Source organism: Delphinus delphis, chromosome 7 (assembly GCF_949987515.2).
Source record: "Delphinus delphis chromosome 7, mDelDel1.2, whole genome shotgun sequence".
NCBI classification, from domain to species: domain Eukaryota; kingdom Metazoa; phylum Chordata; class Mammalia; order Artiodactyla; family Delphinidae; genus Delphinus; species Delphinus delphis.
The window spans coordinates 35,963,468-35,990,816 of NC_082689.1; the positions used below are offsets into that span (position 1 = coordinate 35,963,468).

The following is a 27,349-nucleotide window of genomic DNA, read 5'->3' on the forward strand; positions in this document are numbered from 1 at the left end:
GAGAATGAAATCTTTCTGAGGTTGAGGTACTCCATATCTGGGATTACCCCCAATTTAAAATAGTACAGTGCTCTTCCAGGGTTTCTGTGCTTTAAGGAAGGTAGAAACTTACATTTTCTTTAGGATAAAGATTTATGACTTTTTTTTCCAGGAGAAAGAAAAAGGGTTTTTGTGACACTTTTCAAAGATAGTTAAAAACGGAATAACATTCCTCCTTTGGTTGGGTGGTATCCTTTAGATAACATTAAGAATGAGAATAAGAGTTTCAGTGGATTTACATGCAGTGGCTGAAATGGTCTCTTTGGTTTTTTAATATCAAACTTAATAGTGTCTTTTGGAAATGATATAAATTATAAAGGGGATGTCAGAAACATAACGTGAAAAAAAGCAGTGTAATAGTTTTCTCTGTTCTGTTTTTCTTATTTAAGTAATTGCTATAAATTGTACAGGTACATATAAGCTTAAAATATCTTGTGTGGGAAGTATTCCATCAGTGGGGACCTGAGTTTCCCCAGTCTGTATGCTGGGTTTTATTAACTTCATCTCAGTCACAATAATAATATCCTATGTATTGCCATCCAGAGAGCCCAGTGTACCCTTAGGGAACTGCAGAATACACAGCATGATTTTGACTTTCTTGCTTTCTCCTCCTGTTCCTTTCTTTTTCTTCTCCCAGTGTTAGCCATTTCAAGGACCTGGTTGCTGTTACATCTCAGTGGAGGCATTTGTTGGGTATAAGAATGAGAGTGGCTTTTAGTGGTTGGGAAAGGATGGTAATGGCTGCCTGTCTGTTTAAGCTCGGCCTTGTGAAATCTGCATTCATTTCACAGTGACGATCTTTATACATCTATTAAACATCCATATATGTTTTGCTGTTTGAACCCTAAACATAGACAGTAGGATTTCCTCTTGTAAGGGAGAAAGTCTTTATTTTTCACTATACAAACTTTACCTTTTCAGATTTTTATTTGCTAAAAATCTCTCCACTCTAGTATGATTTCCTTTGGGGCTTTGCACCAGTGTTTGATCTCAACTTTTAATAATTTTGGTGAGTTAAACTCCCCAAAGAAAACATGCTTGTGCTCTGAAATATTCCCACTAGAAATCTGGGTAGTCTTGTCTTATTGAGAGCCGAGTGCTTGATTCCTTTATTAATTCCTTGCTAGAGAACCTCAGTACAGTTAAGCTTTCCTTACCACTACACTGGAGAAATCAATCAAGGGTTTTTATTTTAATTATTAAATTAGATAAAATAACATTTAAGGCAGAGCTCAAAACCTGAGATGACGAAGCAAATGTTAGTATAAAGATAATTTTTATTAACCCCTTTTTTGACTCCTGGGGCTCTGAGTTGCAAATAGCTTTTCCAGAGAGGATAATAAGAATGAAGGGAGCGGCAAGTACATCTCTAGTTCAATACTATTTAAAAAATTATCCTCCCAGAAACCTCCAGAATAAAATTTTACTTAACGGAGGAAGGAAATCCTAATGTTGATGAATTATGGTACGGTCATTTCAGCATGCCATTGAGTCCAAGGCTTACTAATACATGCATTTCTAACCCAGTGAGAAAAGAACCTCAAGAATTTAGTTGGGGATACTTACACAGTATGCCATATGTTTGAACTCTTCTGTGATACACAGACTTGCATATTCTACTTTTTTTCCTTTTCTTAATTTTTTTTTTTGATTCTGGGATCAGTAAACATTTTGTCTCTCTGTAGTTACTACATTTAGAAGAGATGCCGCAGTCCTTCAGTGCAGGACATGGGTAGGACTGCAGATAAGATGCCCAGGGCTCCAGGATGTGCACAGTCACAGAGCACAGTGCTGCTACCCAACAGAGTCCTACGCCAGTTGACTGTGATGCCTTCGTGGTGATAAACCAACAATTTCTGTGGACAGTGGTCATGCAGGGCCCTGTGGTCTGGTGCGCTTCCCCCAGAGAACATGGAGTGAGCTCCTGAATCCACTTGTGCGGATCCTTTCCTAGAAAGCTTTCCTTGTCTACCAATGCTGAATGCTGTGTAGTAGGGCCAAAGTGATGTGGACAAGTTAGGTAGCCAGGGAGTCATGAGACTTTAGAACCGACACTGCCTATTAATGGTGGTTACTAATGTCTAGGTGGAATTAGCATTTTGTTAAAATAAACAAACATTTCTTTTGGGCCTGCTGCAGGTCAGCCTGGGAGTGGAAGGGAGAGTGGGAGGGTGAAGACTTAATCTAAGTCCAGTTCATGTTGGAGAAGGAAAAGACCGGCCTGTCCTTCACTCTAACTGGACATTCCTGACAGCTGGGAATTTAGTTCCTTGGGTCAGGCTTGCTGTGGCTGTGTTCCCAGGTGTAGCTCAGGCATTTTTGTTTAGATAAGTAGCCACACTGTGCCTCCTGTGTGCCTGTGAAATCCCATTTTGCAGATTGCCAGGCCAACTTGATCCTGCCACTGCGTTTCTATAACTGAAGAGTACTGAGAGACCTGGAGTTTATCCTTCAGCCTTCAGATCTGACTTCAGGTTGAATTGTGGCCTCTCAGTTTGGGGACAGGCCTGGAATCAGAGGTCTGGAAGACCAGAACCCATCTCCCTTCCCTACCACTTTAAACCCAATTTGAGCCTTTGAGGTGATAAGTGAGAGGACCAGAGTTTACGAGGCCATCCCTACCCCTGGCCTATTTTTCGTTCTTATCTTCCAAAGTTAAGACCTGCCCCAAGGGCTGCACAGTAGTGTCTGGTTTTACTAGAGAGATTTCTGAAAATAAAATATTTCTTGGTAGTCTTACCTCTCCCCACCTCCCCACAGAGTAAGTGGCGTCAAGGAGCTATATTGTTAAAGCTTTACTTGGAGGCCTAATTCTCAGGTCTAAGCAACTGGGTCATGGATGAACAGGAGATCGAATTTCTGCATATGTGGCTTCGTTTGCACTTAGAGTAATTATTAAGTGCATTTTGCCTTCCCCATAATTGTAGGATTGATTGGTCCTCCACCTGTGAACGACCCAGGACTTTCAGCTGTCCCACCTCTGTCTCTGCTCCTGCTTCCTCTTCGGGAAGAGTTAAAAACAAAACCAACAACAAAAACGAATGAATCCTTCTGAGAATCTGTAGTTCAGAAGCAAAAGACAGAAAGGAACTTTGGAAAGTGGAGCAGTTTAGGGGAGCTTGGAGGTCCTCTGGACCACCTGTGGGTGGCTCTTTTGCCCCCAGATGTTTTTGCTCTTCCCCCCCAAGACTGGTGAAAGCATGTTTTTCTTTATGACAGTACCTCAAATTCTTTCCATTAGAAGTTAATGTGGGATACAATGTACTTCTTTTACAATGAAAATATATCTGAGGAAATTAAGGGACTACCAAGCCATTGAAACAGTGAAGTGTAGCATCTTTTTATCTATTAATCTCTTTGGAATTTCAGCCCCTGGGGGAATGGGAGGCTGGAGTGGAATGTGGAGCCTCAGGCCACCAGAGCGCAGGAGGTTAGGCCCTGGGAGTGAAGAGCAGGGGCAGAAAAGAAGAGAGTAGGGAAGACACACTTGATCCATTTTGAGATTTTGCCTGGGACCCCAAGAAGGAGGTGAGGAACACCCTATCCTTTCTTTCTATTTCTGGTAGCAGTTCTTGGTGCTCAAACTTGCCTTTATTGTTTTAGGGTGGGAGGAAGCATCTACAGGTTACTATTGGCGAGTTCTTTCTGTTCTTGTCTGTGACGCAGGGTGTGTGTGTGAACGTGAGTGTGTGCTTGTGCGTGTGTGAGAGAAACAGAGACAGAGAGGGAGAGGATAGGAGGTTAAAGAGCAAGGAAGTGGGTGTTTTGTTTTTCTAGTAAATTTGCAATAAGAAAAGATAGCTGCCACCCCTCACTCCCTTCTCTGCCAGTCCTTTGGAAAACCCTGTATTATTCACTTGGTCTCCAGGGTAGAATTTGTTTCATTGTTTCTGGGGTTCTATGATTTATCGATTGTGGTGGTTGCTGAGCGTGATGTTTTACCCCAGGTTCAGTTTTATACAAAGAACAGATATATATGAGAGACTCTGCCCTAAAGCCTTTGTAATCTTCATTTAGCCCAGGGACCTTCTCAGGTAATAGAACCATATCTACTGCCAGCCGGAGGGAAGGGAGTGGGCCCTGTGGCCGCCTTTCTTTTGGAAACAGATGGTTTTAGGAGCCCTTTGAAAGAGGGGAGGAGAAAGGCTGGCTTCCTGTCATCTCAGACTGATTCCTGTCATTCAGGGAGCAGGTCCAGGAATGAAGGTGGACCCAGGAGGCAAAGGGGCTGGGGAGGAGACCAGAGACCGTGGGCACCACACAAGAGAAGGACCCAATATTTGAGCCTTTCTTTGTCTGTGAGTGACTGAAGGGCAGGATCTGTGTTTGGTTCCTCCTCTGCGCCCAGCACAGTGCCTGACAGGTGATAGGCCATTGAAAGGTAAATTCACTTACAAGCGACGCAGGTCACCCACTGGACACAGCAAGTGTGGTGAAGGGCCCTTTACTAAAAGCCCACACCTTTAGATTTCTGTGGACATGGGCTTTGGAGTGTTGTTTTCGACCCCCAAGAAAGCTGTGTGCTTGGGATTTAAAGTTGGTTAATCGGAGCTGCTCTACTCTTTCCTCTCTTGGTTTCTTTGGACATCTTACTTATTTTCCTAGAGTTTCAGCTTCCTTATTTATCAGATGAGGGTAATAATAACCCTCCCACAGGGTAAACGTGGGGAGGAAACAAAGGTAAGTATGTATGTCAGAGTACACGATGACTTAGGAGGCGCTGTGCAAATGAGCGTGTTGTTTTGTGTTCAGCTTTCGCCGAAGGCGGTAGAACCCTGTCATCTAGACCCCCTGCCTCTGGACCTTCTTTCATCTTTCTCTGTTAGGTTAGATCTAGCCCATTAAAGAGTACTTGTTCCTCGGGTCACATTCATGCCAGTGTCTTGTCATTTCCTGAACACTGTAACTGTTCTCTAAAATGAAGGGAAGGGGAAAAAAAGCCTTTCTTTAATAAAGAAGTTGGATTAATATAATTAGGAATAAAACAATAGCCTACAATTTGCTCAGTGATGCGGAGAAGATATCACGTTAGATATTGGAGTTTAACCAAGAATCCATCTGTACTCAAGTCTCCTAAGATCTGGAGCACAGAGGAAAGATAAGTGAGGGGCATCAAGACAATCGCACAATTGTCCTGCTTATCAGTTTGTGGTGTATTTATCCTGGGTCAGAAAAACCACTGTATATGTTGGTATTTGGCAGATTGCTTAGAGCAGCTTTGTCTGATCGAAATGTAATAAGAGCCACGTGTATAATTTTAAATTTTCTTGTAGCTTCTTTTAAAGAAATGGTAAAGAAACAGGTGAAATTAATTTTAATAATACATTTTGTTTAACTCAATGTATCTAAAATATTATCTCTACATGCAGTTCATAAAATTTTTTTTGTGTTAAATATAATTATTTTTTGGTATTAAATTGTTGAAATTGAGTGTGTATGTCACACGCCACATCTCAACGCAGGACTAGTCAACATTCAAGTGCTCCGTCACCACTTGTGGCTCCTGTATTGGATAGGCAATTTTAGAATATATTTTAGAATATAAAGTATGGTGCTTTTAACACTTTCACCCTTTTGCTCTGGGGCCTGTTGAACATTTTTGGCCTTAATTATTTGCATCTTCAGTAATTAGGCCATTCAGTGATTATTAGTATAATTTTTATTCTGAAGAAATGCTTTTTAGGAAGTATCATGAGCATTGATTATGGACCCTGAAGAAAATGATTGGTCTCTTTTTTTCCTCTGTGAAGTGGTATTAATACTGTTTTTGTAGAAAGAAAACCAAATAGGGACTTCCCTGGTGGCGCAGTGGTTAAGAATCTGCCTGCCAATGCAGGGGACACGGGTTCGAGCCCTGGTCCGGGAAGATCCCACATGGCGCGGAGCAACTAAGCCCGTGCGCCACAACTACTGAGCCTGCGCTTTAGAGCCCGTGAGCCACAACTACTGAGCCCGCGTGCCACAACTACTGAAGCCTGCGTTACTAGAGCCCGTGCTCCGCAACAAGAGAAGCCATCGCAATGAGAAACCTGTGCACTGCAACCAAGAGTAGCCCCCGCTTGTTGCAACTAGAGAAAGCCCGCGCGCAGCAACGAAGACCTACAACGGCCAAAAATAAATAAATAAATTTATAAAAAAGAAAACCAGATAGGTTTCATTATTTGAGGGCTACCTGTCAGACAGTTTAACTACCTTCCACTGTTTAATTGTCACAACCAGTCTAGGATGTAGATGCTATTGTTCCGCATTTCAGCTGGGAGGAGTTTGAGCCTCAGAGAGGTCAGGTAAATTTCCCAGGATCACAGGAACAAAATGCTATTGTTCCGCATTTCAGCTGGGAGGAGTTTGAGCCTCAGAGAGGTCAGGTAAATTTCCCAGGATCACTCCCACAGGTTAGTATGGTAGTGCCAGGACTCCACCTAAGAGTGCCTGCCCCCGGGTGCAGAGCCATCCTCTCCCCTCACGCCTCTGTTCCCTCTGTTCCCAGCGCTGTGCTGGTGAAGACCAGGTTAACGCTTCATCATTATGCGCGCTTCTTCAGAGATCATGTCATAATGAAAGTGACAATTGAGCATCATAACTAATGACAGTAGGGAAAATGCATTTTTCCAGTAGAGAAAGTCCCGTTGCTTATTTTTCCTCTGTGATAACAGAATTAACCGTTTATCCCAATTGTCAGGACAGCTCTTAATTTTTAGCAAATGGCTAGGGCTGTGTGCCTGTCCTCTAGATTAAACCATTTGCTTACCTCCTGCAATTGTAAAAGGCTTAGCGAGGCTTATAATCAAAAGGTTCAAAGTTCTCTACTTGATCATCTGAAGATGGGTCTGTGCTACAATAAAAGAAAAATAATGCCATAAGCTGTAGGTATAGGGCTAGAACAAGAGTGTCTTTCTTTTTCTTCTTGATCATTTCTGAATTTTTATAGATGCAGTTTAATTTTATTGCTGTTATTCTTTTGTTGGAACTTATCTATTAATTCTTCCCATTCTTTAGTTTTTGAAGTGCTTTCCACATACTCTCCCTATCCTTTCCTCTATTGTCACTTTTTTCTTTTTCTTCCTTTTTTTCCCCTCTTTTTTCCTGGAGCGAATGGGGGGACAAAATGGATAAATATATTTTTTGATATATATTTCTACTCATCCTCTTATAGTTTTCTTTCCTAGGGATTTGCTGTTTTTAAAGGCATTTAAAACCTATGCCTTAATTTTCTTCTTCCTTACATTTGACTTCAATTGTACTGTTTTACCCGTTTTCATTTCTCTTGTCATTGTCACTAGTAACTGCATCTATTGTTCCTGCCTTCTTCTTCTTTTGTAAAAATTGCGTTTCATTGTAAAGATTTCATTGTTTAGGTTGCTCCAATTCTACTAAAAAGGTACATTTTTTAGTCATTAAATATAACCTGTTTATGATCGTTTTTGGTATCACATGTATATGTGCTTTCCGAACAGATTCTGTTATCATACACTTCTGATTAATACTGTTTTGTTTTATAAATGACTTCAAAGTCCTTTTTTTTCCTTCTTTTTTTGAAAGTAGGCGATTGCCTGTGAGGGACTGGCGCTTGCGTTTTGGCTGTGAGGAGTTACTGCTGTCACGTACTAACAATTGCTTCCTTTACTCACTGAACTAAAATATTTAGGAAATATTTTGGTCATTGCCATTTTCAAAACATAAATCTCTACATGGTATAGATCCTTGTGCTTTAGTATTGTATTTCATCTCTAACTCATGAACTGTTAATATTACTAAAAAAAATTAATGGGGTCTTAAATTTTTTCACTTGACCATAGACTTGAGGAAGATTTATGGTTCCTAAGTAATGGATACATGATAGCTTGTGGAGCAACTGGATTCATTTAAAGGTCTTATCTGTGATTCCCAGATGAGTGACGCTTAGATGTTGACATTAGGAACTGCACGTGGATTTTCGGCATTGAAACTTATGTACACACAGGTATTAGTGGTGAAGTAGCTTATGGCACCACTGACTGCACGGCCTTATGTGTGCTTACGTTTAAATCATTAAAAAGAGAAATCAACCTACTTCCTTGGACAAAGATCATATACCAGTATGTAAGAGTTAAAAGGTCTAAATGGGGGCTATTCCCTGCTGGTAAGGACTCTCACGAATGGGTCCTATAAAATGCCATTATGCTTGCTTAGGAAGATTTTACAACACTTTTCAACTGCATTGAGGGCAGGAGCAAGGCAAGGCTTGTTTTCATTTTTATCACTGGAGCCACAAGGGATACCTGGCACACAGTAGGTGTTCAGGGAGTAAGAGTTGGATAAATGAATGACCACAGAGACAATTTGGAGGAAATCTATTTTATATTATTCACTACATGTCTTACATGCAATGGGGAATAAAGCAGACATATAAGTAAATAAGCATTTGCTATGCCAGTGCTGGTCACAATTAAAAAAAATATTTTGTAAGGCACCACGTGGCTAGGCTCAATTCTCCTCTTTATGTAAAACAATCAGTCTGCTCCATCCTTATTTCCTATGTCCGTGAGTCTATACCATAGATAGTATATGAGCAATGGACGATAATGCTGCTTTGTTGTTCCTTGGCGTGAACACTAAGTTAGTAGTTGCCCCAGGTCTGGTATTGTGTGGCTTGCTAGTCTGTCGTTCAGGCTTAGTAATAATTACCGTGATCTTTAATGATAACAATTCTTAATGAGTATTATTAATAATGATTATATTTAATAATTACATCCAACACTTACTATCTTTAATAATAATAATTAGCACATGGGAACCAGTTGCACCACTGTATTATCTTTAGCAGAAAAATCTAAATCTGTGACCTGGTAGTTTGCAGAGTATCTGTTCCCACCCTCTGCTTTCCAGATCAGAGTGAGTCAGGAGGCTTCTAGGGTCTGGACAACAGGGAGGGGCTTCTAGAGAAACTCCTCTGCGTTCTGTGTGTGAGAGGCCATACTTGCACGTGTCATTTTACACAGAGGTCTTATTTTTATTGTGAAGTGACATCATCATGAACAGCCCGTCTTCCACCTCCCCCATCTCTCTGCCTGCCCGCTCATCCTTCATAACCTTTGATTTTTCTTGCACGAAGAGAAGACCTGGAGCAGATCCTTACTCCGTAACATACTAATTTGTGTGAATTATGTAGGGCAGAGTCCATGTTTATTACTCGTATGTTGGTAAAACTTTGATCTTCTTTTGCCATGGCTACGTTTAGATTTAAATACCTGTATGACTTTTTAAAAAAAATAAAAAACATTTTATAAAACACCTTTGGCGAATTAAACATTTTTTAGCTTTTCACATATTGATACAAAGGAGAGAAATATTTCAGTGACAACAGATTTCAACAGATTTTCAACTACACTAATTTGCTTTATTCTTTAGGGTAGTTTACTTCTTTTCTTTGAAAACCAAGCAGAGGTATTCCTTTCCAGTGATAACTGGTGTTATTATATAAAATAATATTTTTTTAAAAAGACAAAGTTTCATATTTGTATGTATATTTTGACATAAATGTCAGTTAAGACTTACATGAGCAGGGTATTTTCAGGTTAGTTGATGGCCTGTTTACCAGGATTTAGAAAAATAAAAGATACAAGAGGGGCTTCTTTTAAATTCCTATTGATTTTCTTGTACATATTCACATAATAGCTTAGGACCATTACTAGGTATCTTACAACATTTCTAGACAAAAGCAGATCTTATCTGAAAATACTAGTCCTGATTAATAGTTAATGATAGGACCATAGATACGAGGATGCTAGGATCTGGAAGGTCACTTTTATCTCACCTATGCTCCGGCTGTGAACTTGAGGTCTCTCAGTCAGGACACCTCTGATTGGTGTGGTCCACTTTTTAATGACTAGAATCTGAGGGATTCTGCCACTGCTCGGGGCAATTCTGCTGCAGTCTGATAGTAATAATGGACGGGAGAAAACCCCCACAGTTTTCCCATTAGGCGCATCTGACTAAGAGGCTTGTTTAATCCAAACCACTGTCCACAGATGATAACTGTCTCTTCCCTTCTCATGATGACTGGGGTGTGCTTTGTAATGTTTGTGTTTTGTTCTTGGGTTTTGTCCCTGCAGGTTTGATGATTCCGGTCTTTTGTGTGGTAGAGCAGTTGGACGGCTCTCTTGAATATGACAACAGGGAAGAACACGCAGAGTTTGTCCTGGTTCGCAAGGACGTGCTTTTCAGCCAGCTGGTGGAGACCGCGCTCCTGGCCCTGGGCTACTCCCACAGCTCCGCGGCGCAGGCACAAGGTATTCTCGCGTCTCCCCTCTCCTCCCCGTGCCTCGGGTGTGTCATGATTTGAGGAAGAGTGTGTTCCCCGAAATAATTCTCCAAACAGGGATCGGAGGAGAGTGGTTACATCTAACATCTTTCCCAAACAGTGAACAGCAGGATGTTTCATGGAGAGTCTGGTTTTCTGGTTGCATTGGGAAGCATTTGACCAGTACCTCTAGAGCTACCAAAATCCCATTTCAAGCCATCACTTGCATTTCAGAGTGATCATCATGGGTTTTTTTGCATTAATAACTCTCTTATTTTCTCTAAGTCCCCAAATCGGTATTCTCAGAGTGCTGAGACATTTGACTCCTAACTTATCCAAACTTTAATATGTGAATTATAAGCTTCCAGTTTTCTAAATTTATTTATTGCTTTGGGCCTGCCGCTTTTACACATTATGATCAGCTTTTAGTTAAATAGAAAAAAATGTATGCCTCTTATATACTGTACTTTTGTATCTTTGAAAACCTCTCTGTAGTTCTGATGTGGTCCATTCATTAAAAAAAAAAAATGCTCAGTGTCTTTGTGATCAATTCATTTTACCTATTTAATTAAATATAATTAAATATTAAAATTGCATCATTATTTCAGTGTGAATTGTATAGCACTGGGGAATCCATTGTGAGCTTGTGTTGCCCATTGTTCTTTTATGCCAGATAATTGACAAAACAAATAGCAAAAAATCCCCAAACCTTGGAGAATGGGAAAATAAATTTTTGACCCAATGGAATGATGATCTTTGTTTTTTAGCTGAAATTATTGAACTGTATAGATTATGATAATGGTTAGAACTAAAGGATAGAAACAAGTGACTTCCAGATCTTGTTCCATATATTAATTTCCTTTATTACTGTCCTTACTTAACATTTGTGTATGTGCCATGGATTTTTGCTACTTTTTCAAATGAATTCCTCTTCATATACTTACTAAGAACTATTAGTCCAAGCCTCTATTTATTGAGAGAAGGAAGCTATGAGAGATTAAACAGTTTATAAAAAGTTACAAAATATGGTGACCAAGGACATGGAATTTAAATTCCCCAGCTCTTGACTCTGATTTTGTAATCAGATTATTACTGTTTAAAAAAAGTTTTAATTAAATATTCAAATTATATCTTAGTTCTACCAAGAAAGCAACTCATCTGAAACCAGGAGGTCAAGAATGTTTTTCCAGGGCCATGGATTGTTGTGAGTTGAAGTGCAGTCTGAATCCCAGCACTTGGCCTGTCTGGGTGCAGTAGTCCATACAGCTGAATCGTAGAGTCCACTGCTTTCAAAGCAGTGTGATAAAGGATGATTCATTTCCTTTCCCTGACAACTTTCCTTCTTGGGTGAGGGATTCAAGATTTGATCCCGAGCAAATTGCATAGTGGGCACCATTGCTTTTATTTCATGCTATGTACCTAAATGAAATAAAAGAATCCCCCCTCCTTCCCCCACCGTAAACTTTTCATGCCATTTTAGGGATATTTTTCTCTGAATGTAAAGGTCATTGTATCCCACTGCTTGCATCCTGGTGTGCCAGCTTCCTGTTTGACAGGGCTATCCATCTCAGTTAGCATGGCTGCTCAACACGCCGTGAGCTCACATGTGGAGCACAGAGCACTAAGTGGCCAAGATTTGATTCTTGGCACATGCTCAGGGAAGGGGCTCTCAGGAAATTTGCACGAGGGAGCCACACTGTTCCATTCAGTAGTGTGGACTGAGGGTTCTGCTCACCAAGGTGAGATCCACTAGCAAGAAATATGGTCTGCAGTGGAGGACTAAAGAAGAAAAAAGTCAAAAGTGAATATTTGCTTCCCCAAAGTTTTTGAAAACCACGGTTAAAAATGACTAAATATTACACTTTTTAAGAGTTGAATCAACATCCTGAAGGTGCTCTAGATCATGATATAGTTTATTTTGTAGGTAAACAAGGGTTTTATCGCTAGGTCCTGTACTATAATTTTACAGATGGGGAAGAAAATCACAGTTTGTTTATTTTGTTTTAAATTAGATTGCTGATCTCTGTTTTGGGTAAATGGAAAAACTTGGAATTGTTTATTTGGAAATGAATGTATTAGATCTCTGTTGTCATTCAGATCATCACACTTGTGCATTTTGCTGCATATTTATTACAGACGAAACAGAGTGCATGATAAGACAGGTCGTTCACGTGCTGGAGAAACAGCAGAGTGGGAGGAATCTAGAAAAGGAGGCAGAACAAAATGTGACTGCATATCTGAGGCCTGAGGTTTTATGTGTCTAGTTTTTTGTTTTGTTTTGGTTTTATTTGTTTGTTAGTTTAGGTAATTCCCCCAAGATGGGAAAGTCATTGGGTGACCTGCTAGCAAATGCATTTGTGGCAGAGAAACTGAGTGTTTCCGAACCTCTTCTTCCTGTGTTGGAAAAGTTGGGCCAAAGTAAACTTCAGGGAGAGCTGGTTTCGTGAGCCTATTTTACAAATTGAGACTCTTGAAATGTGATTTTTCATTTTGACATGACCAGAAAAGGGCTTCAATAATTGAATTGGAATAGTATTCAGATTAGCAATGTCATTATTTTGGAGTGATACTCACGTTCCAATGAGAGACAGCATACCCATGTTCTCGTGAGCATAGGATAGTCAGTTTCTTTTTCTGAGATGGCATTTCCTCCAGGTGAACTGAAGAGATTTTATTAAGAAAGAATATTTGCTTATAAAGAATGATAGAAATTCCACTAAAATGGAATTTAGGGGTTGCCAATCCTGCCCCCCCCCACCCATTTTACTGTACCTTCTTTATTTGAAGGCAGATATTTGGACCCAAGAGAGGATAAGGGCACAAGATAATGTCATAAATCATGGGCATTATGTTTTTAACTGACCTAAACCCTCCCTATCCCAGAACACATACCATTTACTCTCTGTGATTCTCAAGGATATGAGATGCAGGATTCATCTGACCTGCTGTTTTGCATATGCAAAAAGCCTAAAGATGGCAAGCTCTTGGCTTTTTCCGGAATAGGTAGCCTAAAGTCTAATGAACAACAAGCACGTTTTATGTTATATGTTGAACTATGAGTCAATATATGTGGATCAAAAGTAGTCTTCCAGTCTTTTGGAAGAGGAGTATTAACCTAGGGAACTGCTCTGCAGTAACCCTCCCCCACTAAACTCTTCATTCCCTTTATTCGTCTTTCTTGTTTCCTTTTCATCCTTTCACTTTTGCTCCATAATGCTTTTGGTAATAGTCATGGGCCTCTCTGCATTGTCGAGAGAGTTCTTTATCTCACTGATTAAGTAGCTATTTGTACTTACCAAGGTGGTTGGTGGACTCTGGGAGGTGGCAGTGATGGCAACGTGATTCCTCACTGTGTACATTTGACTTAATTTGTAAATGGATATCTTTTTCCTGCTTCCTATTTAAAATTTATTTTAAAATTTATATTAAAATTTATTTTTGACAAGAAAATTTTATTTAAGAACAAACATGCTGAACAATAAATAAGCAAAAATCCTTTCTGGCTGGTTATTTTTGGGGTCATGAGTATGTAAAAATTATGAGTTCAAGAGGAAGTGTTATTAGTCACCAGTTTTTCTTACTTGTGTTAGAATAATTAAGTGTATATAGTCATTTAAAGTGATGTTTTTAACAAGTGACACAAAAAAGCATTTAATACAATGTTATGTGAATCAAGCAGAGTGCCAAATACAGTCTCAGTTATATAAAATTTCACTTATATGCATGGGAAAAAACAAAGGAGATATATTAAAATATCAACTGGGTGGGTAGTGGGATTATGTGGGATTTTCTTCTTTTTCTAATCAGAAAAAAAAAGTACGAAATTCCACTTCCTCTATGAATTCCTCTCTGAATAAGTGGGAAGTTGTTATTTCCACCATATTATCCAATTTTGATGAACAGTTCACTTTGTCCCTAATTTATCCATAAGTGTGAAAACTTGTACATGATACAGATGCATTTCTGTTGTTTTTTCAGTTTAATATTAAAAAAAGAATCAGGAAGTCATTAATGAGCCCCTGTGATGTATAAAACAAGGGATTTCTTAGTTTTTTTAAAAAATTTATTTATTGAAGTATAGTTGATGTACAAGGATTTCTTAGAGCTTTAATAGTGCTAGGTAACATAAATTGAGCAATTGCTATTTGTCAGACACTCATCTAAGAGATTTACATGTACTGACTCATTTAATTCTCATAACAGCTCTTTGAAGTAAGTTATATGTTTCCCATTTCATAGATGAGGAAACTGAGGCAAATAGAGAGAAGTTAACTTTCCCTGGTGCACAGGGCTAGTAGATGGAGGAGTTGAGATCTGAAGGCTAGTTAACCACCTCCTGAGTCAGAGTCCTTAACCACAGGACTGTCCAGTGACAGACCTGATCACGGGGAATGTAGACTTGGGGTAGGAGTCCATTCTTTTTTTTTTTTTTCATTCTTATTTAATGCTTGTTCTTTTGATCTTTGACATAAGGCCTAAAAGGAAGGACTTTTTGGATTGGGTGCTTACTAAATATATAGTAATTATATTTATTTGATAATGATTACATATATTCAATAATGATAAATTATACATATTTCATTTCCATGATGAAATATATAGAGATATTTCTTCAAGGTAACTGAGATAGATTTCGTTAAAAACAAAAACCTCACAGAATTGTTTTTTTTTTTTTTTTTTTTTTGCGGTACGCAGGCCTCTCACTGTTGTGGCCTCTCCCGTTGCGGAGCACAGGCTCCGGACGTGCAGGCTCAGCGGCCATGGCTCACGGGCCCAGCTGCTCCGCGGCATGTGGGATCCTCCCGCACCGGGGCACGAACCCGTGTCCCCTGCATCGGCAGGCGGACTCTCAACCACTGCGCCACCAGGGAAGCCCCAGAATTGTTTATTGAAGCCAACTCCTAAAACTAAAAAGTGGGCCTACAGTAGGTTGAGGAATTCAAATATGCATTTTTTGCTTATGAAGCCAAAATGATTCCAGATATGCAAATAAAGCATATTCCTTAGCAATTCTCATCTTCAAATTAATTAATTCAGTAGTATGAAATGCCTGCTGTGTGTCAGTCATTGTTCTAGGTTCTGGGGATAAAGAACTGAAAAAAAAAGTCTTGTTTTCATGGAGCTTACAGAGAAAAGTTTAGTATGTGGATGACTAGTTGATTTTCACCCTCTGAGCTCAGAAATATTGAATATTGAGGCTCAGAGAATAGAAATGCATATAAAATTTGTTTACAGGTCTGGTGCTAATTTTTAACTAAATGTTCATTTTACTCCTGAAAAAACGCTCAAGAATTTCTCTTCCTCTTGTTAGCTTTTGGAAATAGATGATGAGATGGGAAATAATGGGTTAAAACTTCTAGGAAATCGTACTTTGCATTATTAAAGGAAAGCTGTTTATTTGCCTCTTCTGTCCATTGTTGTCTTCATTTTAAAGATAGGCCTAATGTTGGCTTTGATTTTTATTGGTGAAACTCTTCCGCTCTCACAGGCCCATTTCTTCAGAACACAAGGGTGGTACTTGTGCTAGGCATTTAGTCGATGTTAGAAGAATGAACAAATAAACTTGAAGATATTTATTACCCTGGAGAAATATGGGTTCCTAAAAAGTGCCAGTTTACTGTCTTTAATTATTAGATTTGGACTCGTGAGCTGGAAACTATTTTGTTCCCTTATAACAGTGACGCAGAGCGCAATGTGCAGTCTGTAGGAATGCAGGCATTGTTTTCTGACTGAATGAAAACAGTTCTTAAGGTTCATTTTTGCTAAATTTTATCCACGAAGAATTTTTGTGTGTGTGTGTCACTGTGCAGTTGGCTCCCATTCATTAGCTATTTTTATCAGAACTGAAATATAATTTAACTCCTTATTGATCAGCTATCACCATTTCCAGGTTATTCTATGTCATCATTCCACAGTCAGTGATGTTTTGGCTATGCTTGGAGTGGCAAAACACTCCAATAATAACTGTTAGACTCAAAGAAGTAGTTATTCAAAGGGTACTTAGGGGATTGCTGAGATCCAGATTCTTCTGATCAAAAGTTAGAGATGTTTTGTCAGTATTTATCTGGACCTCATCTGTTTGAAGGCATTGTATGTAGGGTGAATAATTTCAGCCTATGAACTAGTAACTATGATAAGAATAAATAGAATAAGAGTTAAAGCCAAAGCAGTGAGAATATTTATATAAAAAGGAATGGAAGTAGAGTTCCCTGTGCTATACAGCAGGTTCTTATTAGTTATCTATTTTATACATATTAGAGTATATATGTCAATCCCAATCTCCCAATTCATCCCCCCCACCCCTGCTTTACCCCCTTGATGTCGGTATGTTTGTTTTCTACATGTGTCTCTATTTCTGCCTTGCAAACCAGTTCATCTGTACCATTTTTCTAGATTCCACATATACGCGTTAATATATGATATTTGTTTTTCTCTTTCTGACTTACTTCACTCTGTATGACAGTGTCTAGGTCCATCCATCTTCTCTATACAGTAGAAACTAACACAACATTGTAAAACAACTATACCCCAATTAAAAAAAAAAAAAAGAACTACCATATAACACAGCAATTCCACTCTTGGGTATATATCCTAAAAACACCCCCAAAACAGTAATTCTAAAAGATACATGCACCCAATGTTTATAGTAGCATTATTTACAATTGCCAAGATATGGAAGCAATCTAAGTGTACATCAGCAGTGAATGGATACAGAAGAGGTGGTACATATATACAATGGAATACTACTCCGCCATAAAAAGAGAATGAAATTTTGCCATTTGCAGCAACAGGGATGGACTTGGAGGGCATTATGCTAAGTGAAATAAGTCAGACAGAGAAAGACAAATACTGTATAATATCACTAATATGTGGAATCTAAAAAATAGAACAAACTAGTGAATATAACAAAAAAAAAAGAAGCAGGCTCACAGATATGGAGAACAAACTAGTGGATACCAGTTGGGACGGGGAGGGGCAATACAGGGATGGGAGAGTAGGAGGTACAAACTATTTGGTGTAAGATAGGCTCAAGGATGTATTGTACAACACAAGGAATATGGCCAATATTTTGTACTAACTAAATGTAAAGTAACCTTTAAAAATTGTATAACAAATTAAAAAAACCTTTTTAAATAAAAAATATTTTATATTAAAAAAGGAATGGAATGGCTTAATTTATGTATTATTTATTTATTATTTTATATATTATTCATTTATTAATTATCATATACTTTCCAGTGGACTAGCTCTACAACATACCACATATTGGGAAGAACTTTACATAGAAGCTACTGTTAAGGTAAATTTCATCATTAGAAATGAATACACTTTCATTTTAAGTTATTCAGTGCTTGAAATGCTCTGTTCTTAAATGAATTCTCTAAAATGTTTTATTATGGGAATATATAACATATACAAAGTTGAGAGACTAGTGTATTAAATACTCACGAACTCATCAGCTAGGATCACCAATTAGCAATTTATGGTTGATTTTGTTTCATCTATGCCTTACCTGTTTCGCACCTCTCTCCCACTGGATTATTTAAAATAATCCTAGACCTTGTATTTTGTCCATAAATATTTTACTAAGTGTCTCTTAAAGACTATTTTCAAAACATAACCACAATACCAGCATGACGCCTAAAAAGAAAGATAATGATTCCTTAATATCATAAAATATCCAGTCAAGCCTCAAATTTTCCTAATTATTTTATATATATGTATATATTTTTAGTGTTTATTCACATCAAGAGCCATACAAATCTATATATTGCACTTGGTTGATGTGTCTCTTAAGTCTTTGAATCTGTGGGTTTCCCATTCTCTTAAATTCTAAAAAACTCTAAAACTTATGTTTGCTGCTTTAATTCAGAATTATTTTTATTTTGCTAAACTTAATGAAAACCCTAATCCTATAAATGCCTGCAAATACTACGATTTCAAATAAAAAATTAATAAGCTTAATCATAACCTTGGAAAGGAATTCAGAAAAATCACTTTTTGTTTTTCTTTTTGAGAGAGGATGGTTAAAAGACATATGGTGTCTAGAGCTGAAAGGTTTTTCATGTTCTAAAAGTTTGACATTCTCCCTACTGAAAATGTTTTAAATGATCTCTTGCCTTGTCTGTCTTAGTTTCTTTCTTTGGTTCTCTCTCTCTTTTTTTCTATGTTTTCTTCTTTAATTAAACTCTTATGTTTGGGAGACTCTCAGAAGTTTTTTCTTCATAAGGGCAATGTTGAAAAAAAGGTACATATTTAGAAGTTTTAGGCCTTGGAGTAACCTTTTAACAAACAAGCTGCTTTTTACAAAATTCTGTGGCTCTCAAAAGACAGCTAAGAAAGTTCCCCCAAATTGCTGTTAACCATGTTTCAACCCTCATTAGAGCTGGATGGGCCAAAATATAAAACACTGGCTGGGCTGACACAAATCTCTAACAAGCCCCCATGCTCTTCCCTCCTCTACTATATAAAATTAAATATCCATGTATGTGTGTGTGCATACATGTTTGTTCACCGGCACATAGCAAAACCTGAAACACTACTTTTTAACTAAATGCCAGGGGAAAAATAATGCTCATCTTACTTCTTTGTCTAATACATACTTAGAAATGAATATCTAATACAAGTGTTTATAGTTCTGTATTCCTTATGTTTGTTTATATTGTCATAAATATGTTATTTAAAATATATAAATATGTAATTATGGCTCGTTTAAAGGTCAGCTGATGGAATTATTGTCTACAGGTAAATCTGTAGAGGGTGAACACCCCATCCAATTTGATTTGTGGAATGCCTAGCTGTTGGGTAGGAAGTACTTGATAAGAAGTGTTAAGGGCAGTGAATTAAAAAACAAATCTTATCTCACTTTACATCTGACCTTGCAATTTCTGCCAGAATGTACAGTTGAAAAAACCATTATCAGTGGAAATAATTCATTTAAAAAAACAGGCTCATTATTTTCTCTATTATGATGGAAGGGTTTAGCAATGTTTACAGTTATCTGTTTTGTTTGGGGCAATTGGCCATGGTGGCCATTAGCTTTGGTGTATTTTTAAAACTGCTTAAAATCCTTCTATTTGGAATTTGGTCATTAATGCCTAAGACGGGGAGGGGACTGATCATTCTTAGTTCTGCGTTTTGACATTCATGTAAAATGATCCAGGTTAAACAGATTGACCCACAGTGATATATAACTTTTATTTAATAATTAAAGTATGTCCCATTAAAAATATACAGCTCTTGAGGAGTTATGAGTAGGAAACCTAAAATCTAAAACTGGTGATAACTCTGATACAATTTATATTGTGATTAATTTTTTATTCTATTCCCTTCAAGAGTATAACTGTCTTTTACAAATGTGTGGATTTAAAATGCAGGGTAGAGTCGTTTGCTGAAGACCCACTCTTTTTTGTGCTTTAAGAAGATGCAGTAGCGATTCCGTTAAAGGAACTCATGCGGTAAAAAGCACATTCAATAATGATACAATAGACAGTGCTGTTACCTTTTGGGTAGATCCTTTATATTTAAAGCTCTCCATTGGTACAACTCTCAGTCTTGGTGCTATACCAATCGTATTCCAACTCTTAATAAAGTCTGTTTTGACATTCATGATAAACAGTGAAAAATTCTTGGCCATAGAGCATTTTGTAATATTCCAACGCTTTTTAAAAACTCCCTGCTTTCTTTTTTTTTCCCTTTTTTATATGGATAAGAGCTCTGTCTTATAATTTCAGTTAATTCTTTGCGTAATTGTGAAATTTCAGAATTGTAGGTCCTTTTACTTCTTATTTTAGTGTACATTTTACTTTATACTTTGAATGTCCAAATTTTCTCAGATACAATTATAATTGTATTTAAGCATTTTTATGGGATAACGACTCCACAGTAATTCATTCATTGCATAGTGTCAGTTGGTGGGCAGCTTGTTTGTGACTTATGTAGGCACCTTGGCACACGAAGAGGAGCCCTGCAGTGTCAGGGGCCCCTTCTGTCTGCAGTGTGACAGAGCTCAGAGGAGGGCTGTGCGGAGGCAAGGGTATAGAGCAAGCGTGCAGCTGGCCGTTGGTCACTCAGAGGCTCCTTGGTTTGGTTTCCGAAGTGCCACGTAGATTTCACATGATTGTGATGAGCATTTAAAATCCAGTGCTTTGAAAAGCAATTTTTTTTTTTTGACAGTAGCTTTGAGAGTTTTAAAGAGTCTTATATCAAGGTTCTACTTGCTCAAAAGCAGTAATTGGCAAAATTATTTGTGTGTCAATGAGGGAAAACACAAAGGTTTTTCCCTGTCGGCCCCTTTTTGGTTTGAAGAAATACCACCCAGGACAGAACGGCGAATCTGCGCTCTTGTTTTACAAGCTGGTTACTCGGGTTGGAAAAGATCGCTGCAGGCTATATGCAAATAGTGCCGAGGTTTCTCTCAGTTTCCAGCTCCAGCTCGGCAGAGAAATGCATCCAACGCATTCTTTCTGTCGTTTTTGTAAATCAAAGAATGAGATGCTGGAAGGCTCATAGCACAGTCAAACCTCTGTCCTCAGTGATTTGGCTCTACAAGGCCTAATCATCTCCCAGGTGTGAAAACTGGGCCCACCATCCTGGGAGCCAAGTTAAGAGGGTGGTCTGTTCTTAATCAAAAGCTTTGACCAGTTTTACCAGCTTAAGGTGATACTCCAGAGCCAGAGTAATAAATAAAAATTTAAGTGTCGTGTTTTATTATTATGAATACGATGATTCCTTAAGGGAAGGGGGAGACTTCTTTGAAAGGGCGTCTGCTTTAGATACTCTGCAAGGGAAGAGAGAGATCAGAATTATTTGGGAAGGAAGCAGTTTAAGATCGTTAGTCTTTTAGAGCATCATTGGAAGAAATGTAGCTGAGTTTTACTGTTCCCTTTTCATGGAGAGGAACACAATACAGAAACTTTTAAAGATTATTATACCTTAATTTTCTGGTTCTTTCACACACTGTGATATCATTCATTCACTTAACAAATATTTCTTGAGTGCCTATTATGTGTTGGGGACACAGTGAAGAACCAAACATACAGTGCCTCCGCCCTCAAGATACATTCCAGTAGGAAAGATAGAAAATAAACTATAAATATATAATAAAATGTGTGATAGGACCTGGCAATAAGTTATGCTTATGTTGACTCTGTTCTCTCAATCTTGTCTAGAAGGAGGTTTTGGCAAATTTAGGCTTCTGGAAAGTAGCCGTTTAGCCAGAACAAACTTGAAGGTTTTGAATGGGGTTTGAGGATTAAAAATAAAATGATGTAGGTACTGAAAAGGGTAAGCCTCAGTTTTCTGAGAAATTTACCTATTTGGACTATCTCATGTTTGGAATAGGATAAATGTAATATGTCAGAATTAGCTTAGATTAAGCCATAGTTTAATTTTTGCGAGGGAAATGGAAACTTTTACATAACAGACATGCTATGAATATATTTGATAGAGTTAATATTATTAACTAATTAGTAATATTAAGCTCCACTTTATTTACTGCTTCTCATACACCAGGTACTGTTCTAGGTGCTTCACATATATTTGCTCATTCAGTCCTCATAACCCCCGTGAAGTGCATGATATAATTGTCCACATTTTACCAGTGAGGAAATTGACATTCAAAGAGGTAAACAGCTTAGCTGACACTAAAAACCAGCTTCAGAGAATGTGTACTTAACTAATATCCCATTCTGTGGCGTTATATTTGTAGTCTGCCAATTTAGTCTAGAATTCAAACTAATAGTAACTATATTTTACAGGCATTAAACCAAAGATTGACATTTTGGAATTGGTAACTGAACATATATATGTTTAAATTGAGTGGGGAGCTTGTTCTGAGTTTAAATAACAAAATGGAACTTGCTGTCTTGGGATGGCATTTTATGAGAATTTATTTTGTGAGACCCCCATTTTTGTATACCTAAGCTCCTTATAAACTTATAAATTAAAAAACAACGTTTTCTAATAACAAGCTAGTGCTTATTAATTATAGAAAACTAAAAAATACAGAAAAAGGAAAAAGAAGACAAACCCCCCACACCCCCCCATTGGACCTACCACCTAGAAATAAATGTAGGTACCATTTTAGGACACTCCTCTTTAGTTACAGTGCTAGGCATTTTTTTACATAGTTGAGGTCATATATGCAATATTTTCATCTGTGTTTTTCACTGAATATTATAATGTATAATTTGCATATTCTTTGTTATTATTTCTAATATTTTATAATAGCAAAGTTTTTGGGTTTCAAAGCAAATGTGAAAGATTCATTTTCTTTTGATGATCTAGAAGGATTTAGGAGTGGTCAGTAAATTAGGTGTTAAGTACAGTTGCTGTGCCTAGGCCATGCTGGACAATCAGAGTGACCAACTCCACTGTTTATGTGAGAACATAGTTATCCTTTGAAAATAAGTTTCTTGTAAGTTATTTCATTGCAGGGACTTCCCTGGCAGTCCAGTGGTTAAGACTCCAAGCTTCCAATGCAGGGGCCGTGGGTTCGATCCCTGGTTGGGGAACTAAGATCCCACATAATGCGCGGCCAAAAAAAAAAAAAAAAAAAAAAAATGGCTAAGTTAGTTCATTGCAGGTGAAAGGCTGATTATTTAAAAAATAATTTTGGCATTGACCTGCTTTCTTCCTTACCTCTGCCTTGTGGTAAAGAGTTAAGTTTTTTAATGTGGGAGAAGAGTTAAAAGACATTGTGTCATTCAGGAAACCTTAGTTAATTGATTGCTTGTTTTGTTTTTATAACAGTCTCGTTCTTACCGCATTTTGATCATTCTCCTCTTTAAAAAACACATGCACAGCATTGTGTGGGTTAGTTACTGAACGCTTACTAGTTTCACAATGACAGTCCTGTGTTAACGATGTCCCTTGGCCCAGGAATTAATAACTGATGACAGTTTGTCTATTTTTTAGCCTCTGGTTTTTGCTCTGTGCAGTAAGATGGAGATTTTCTGAAAGAGTCATTGGGGAAAACTCTTAGGGAAGGTTTCTCCTTGTGTTTGAATTGACTGAGCACAGCTCACTATGGGAGGTAGGGAATTTGTCAAACAAATCATGAAAACTCCCAGGCTTGCAGGAGCAATGAGCTGTAATCCCTTTTTGGTGGTTTGTTTCTAGAGGACCTCAGATCCTGCTGGGCATGGGAAAGAGATGATCATCTCTCCGTCTCCCTTCTGTATTTTATCGTCCTAAGACTGACCCAACTTCTTTGCATAGTCTTCTCTGTAGCTTAGAAGGTGTGAGATGGTCCTAGTTAGAAGTCAGATGTATTTGGCCACCTACCCTGCACCCTTTCCTAACAGTGTCACTGGTACCATTCCGATCATCTCCCTTTTGTGTGCTTTTCTGGAATCATTCAGCTCACACTGAGGTCTGTCCTCAGAGGTGGGGATCACTCTCTTCCTATGTGATAATGTTGGTGGCTCTTGGATAGAGAGAAGTATTTGACTGCAATAAATATTTAGGTGGGTTTTCATAATGGGCATAGCAAGGATTGGTCAGGATTTATGTCACCCAAATCAGATAATCGATGTTAAAATGTACTCATGTGACCAAAAATATCAATTCATATGAACAAAGAGTTTTAATTATGAAACCAGTGTTTTATCGTGAGATATCTTACATAACACATTAAGTTATAATCTGCTACTATTTTCCTTTTTTCACTTGTAACCCCTAGTGGATATTAAAATGCACCCATTTGCAGTTTAAACAAATGCAATTAAGATCAATAACTGCTTTTCTGTCTTACTTATTAAAGGGAAATTTCCTGTTGTGACCAATAAGATTATGAATTTGTCTGAGTCTCTCAGCAGATACTAATTCAGCCAGGTAAATGAAAAAGAATAGGCCCAACTCTGTTGTAAATCGGGGGGATTAAAACACTTATGGGTGTGGTGTGTTCCCCCAGGAGACTGAGGTGTCATTTCGTACTTGGTAAGGAACCTTGGCTGCATTGTCTTGAAGTTTACAAAATTAACCAATTTATCACCCCAAAGAGGACACACCAGTAGGATATTTTTCTCTTGTCTATCATTGGAATACCTCGGTATTAATCAGTAAGACATAGTTTTGTTATGTTTTCATGTATGTTTAGTCCTTAAAAGAAAAAAAGGAGTGGTGTGCATATTGTTGCTAATTATAGTGCTAGTGAACACAGAGCTTACTGTATGCCAGGCATGTGGCACATTTAATGCTCACAAACCATGTGTGGCATAAGTACGATTATCTACATTTTACAGCTGAGGAAGCTAAGGCACAGAGAGGTTAAGTGAATTACCCCAGGGCGTCCAGCAAGTAAGTGATGGAGCCACGGTTCAGATGTTCAAACCCAGGCATTCTGCTTCTTGAGACAGTGGCTTAGTCACTATCCTCTGCCTCTCTATGGCATCATTAGACATTGTTGTGATAGTGAATATAAATAAAAGCCTCTACAAGGCCTAATATAACTAGACTAACTCATTAAAATGCTACTTACTTTCCCCTCTTTTTCCTTTATTTATTTATCTTTTCTTCTTGTAGTAGATTGGGAGACAAGAACTTCAAAAACATTATGAGTGCATTCTACTTAATCTGAAATACTTTGATGCTTCTGGAAAAGTGAGATGAGTTAATTTCATATATAATTGCATGAGGAATTATAAATTATGTTTTCTAAAATACCTATGACACTAAACCACAAAATGAACAGATAAAACTGATTTGTTCTCTGACAAATCAAGATATATGGCAGTGTTTTCATTGCAAGTGCCGTTCGTGGGGATGGAGTAGCTGAGTGTGCTACAATGTGACACAAACGTTCCCAGGCAGCACTGCTTTCACACGGGCATCCCGAGGTGATTTACAACACGTACTAAAAATTTTTTTAAAACAGTGTCGGGCAAAGCCCAGGTTGAACTTCTAAAGTCATGGAATGCAGATATATTTTTCTAACTGACCTTCGTTAGCATTAACTTACTCTTCAGAAATAAGGTTGTTTTATCCTGTGGAGAGAATGGACTATTTTCAGGGCCCTGGGGGAGTGACATTTAGAAAATTCTGTCTTAAGTGCATTTAATAGTTTCCTGGAAGGTATGTGTTGTTCTTCTGGAGGGTAATTTATTCATAGTAAGACTGAGTAATAATTCCTTTTTCTTCCCACTGGACTAAAAACAGAGTGTGTTGTAGGTCTCTGTGTGGTGAAAGGCTAAAAACTCAAAATTTGGATGTTGTGAGTTCAAGCACTTCTCAAAGGACCTGTGTCCGCAAGCTGCCACAGTCATTTGTTTGCCCTGAATTTTTAAAAGTCTTTGAAATGTGTGGAACCAAAATAGTTCTGTTTGTAGTACTAGGGAATCTGGGAAAATAAGTGCTGTCTTCTGTGTGGGAGAGACTGATATGGGTTGATTGCTGGCAGCACCTAATCACTGCGTTGGTTTTGTTGGGCGGTGATGGATTTTTCACTGAGTCTGCCAAAATCACTCACCTGGTCCCTTTTGTGATCCATGACAGGTGATTTATGGTGGGTGGGTAGGAACAGGAGGGGAAATCAGATCTTTGGGTCAAAGACAAAAACAGAACTCCATAAGGCAGATCTTGGTTTATTTTGTATGAGATTCCAGCCCGATGGATGAATTCAGACATAACAGGAGATGTTATTGTGTGTCACTAATACTTGTATTAGATGCTTTATTTAATGTTTTCTTTTTGGGTACGTTTTTTATTATGTGTAACAAAAAGGTGGTTGAAAATGGTTGTCCAATTTAAATGTGAGAGTTTATTAAACAGACCAAATCAAACAACAGATAGTATTGTACAACACTGTGAGGATGTAGAAGGAAACCAGGCTAAGTTTTGAAAGTAAAAGTCACTGATAACATTGCACAGTTGTACATTAGTTTTAAAAAAAATATTTAACTTCCAACTTAACGAACATAAATGGTTAAAAGCATATGGATTTCCCAGTTTCTTTTCTTTAAGACATTGTTAGGAATTGCTCATGGTGAACAGTTGATCAAGTGTCTTCTGTCGGACCAGCTGAGAGTGTCTAATGTGGTGGGACAGGGCCTTGGGTCTCCAGTTCTGTGTCTTCTGTGGTGCTGCTCTTGTTGAGGACAGGATAGTATAGTGTGTTGTTAGGTGTTGTGAATTCGGGAGAGTGACTGCTGGGCTTTTTACCTTGCTTTTACCACCGCCCAGCTTTCTGCCCCTCATCCTCATCTATAAAGTAGGGGTAACAGGGACTTTCCTGGCGATCTAGTGGTTAAGACTCCATGCTTCCACTGCAGGGGGTGCGGATTAGAACCCTGGTCCTGGTCGGGGAAGTAAGATCCCACATGCCCCGTGGCCAAAAAAAAAAAAAACGGTAGCGCTGCCAATAATCACCTCCTTCCTAGGGTTGTTTGGAAGATTAAATGAAACAATCCAGATAAGGAGCTTTACACAGGGTAAGAGCTGGGTACCTGTTAGTTGCTAGTATAAGTACTATTATTATTATTACTTTACAAAGCAGAAGCTAGACATAATGTGTTAATTTCCTTTGTTTTCTGTGGTCTCCATTCATATAGCCCCTTATTCTGAGATTCTGGATGTGAATTACCAATATTATTTCCATAATCATTTTGATTTTCTTACAGTATAGGAAGAATAGATCTTCTGATATTCATTGTGTTTTGATCAACAAAATCCTATTCCATGGCTCTGCATCAACTTGGAAAAGAATTGATTTCTTTTTTTGTAGACAAAGTGTTCTGTACTACATTGACTCCACTTTTTTCAAAGAATTTAATCTTTTTTATATATGCTGATAGAAATTTTATAAAATTTCTCCCCCCAAGTCATCTGGTTGAAATTGTATGTTTTAAAAAATGAAATAGCCTTATTAATAACAAATTTAAAGAGTTTTACATTTCACTAATGGCTTTGTAATAAAATGAGCTAGTTTTTAAGTCAAGTGACAAACACTTTGTGTCTGTTCAATCTTGTCCTTCTATAGCGTTCTAAATATCAAGTTACCTCAGTACAAATGCAGCTTGACTACAGTGAAAC

At 38.0% G+C, this 27,349-nt stretch overlaps 1 protein-coding gene across 1 annotated transcript in view; it reads left to right on the top strand.

Annotated features, from left to right (window-relative positions):
- The window catches only part of SATB2 (SATB homeobox 2), a 193,134-nt gene that overhangs the window by 16,206 nt on the left and 149,579 nt on the right, over nt 1-27,349 (top strand). The window contains exon 3 of the mRNA XM_060016358.1: nt 10,131-10,307. Coding sequence (XP_059872341.1) covers nt 10,131-10,307 — 177 coding nt within the window. The remainder of the gene's footprint in view (nt 1-10,130; nt 10,308-27,349) is intronic.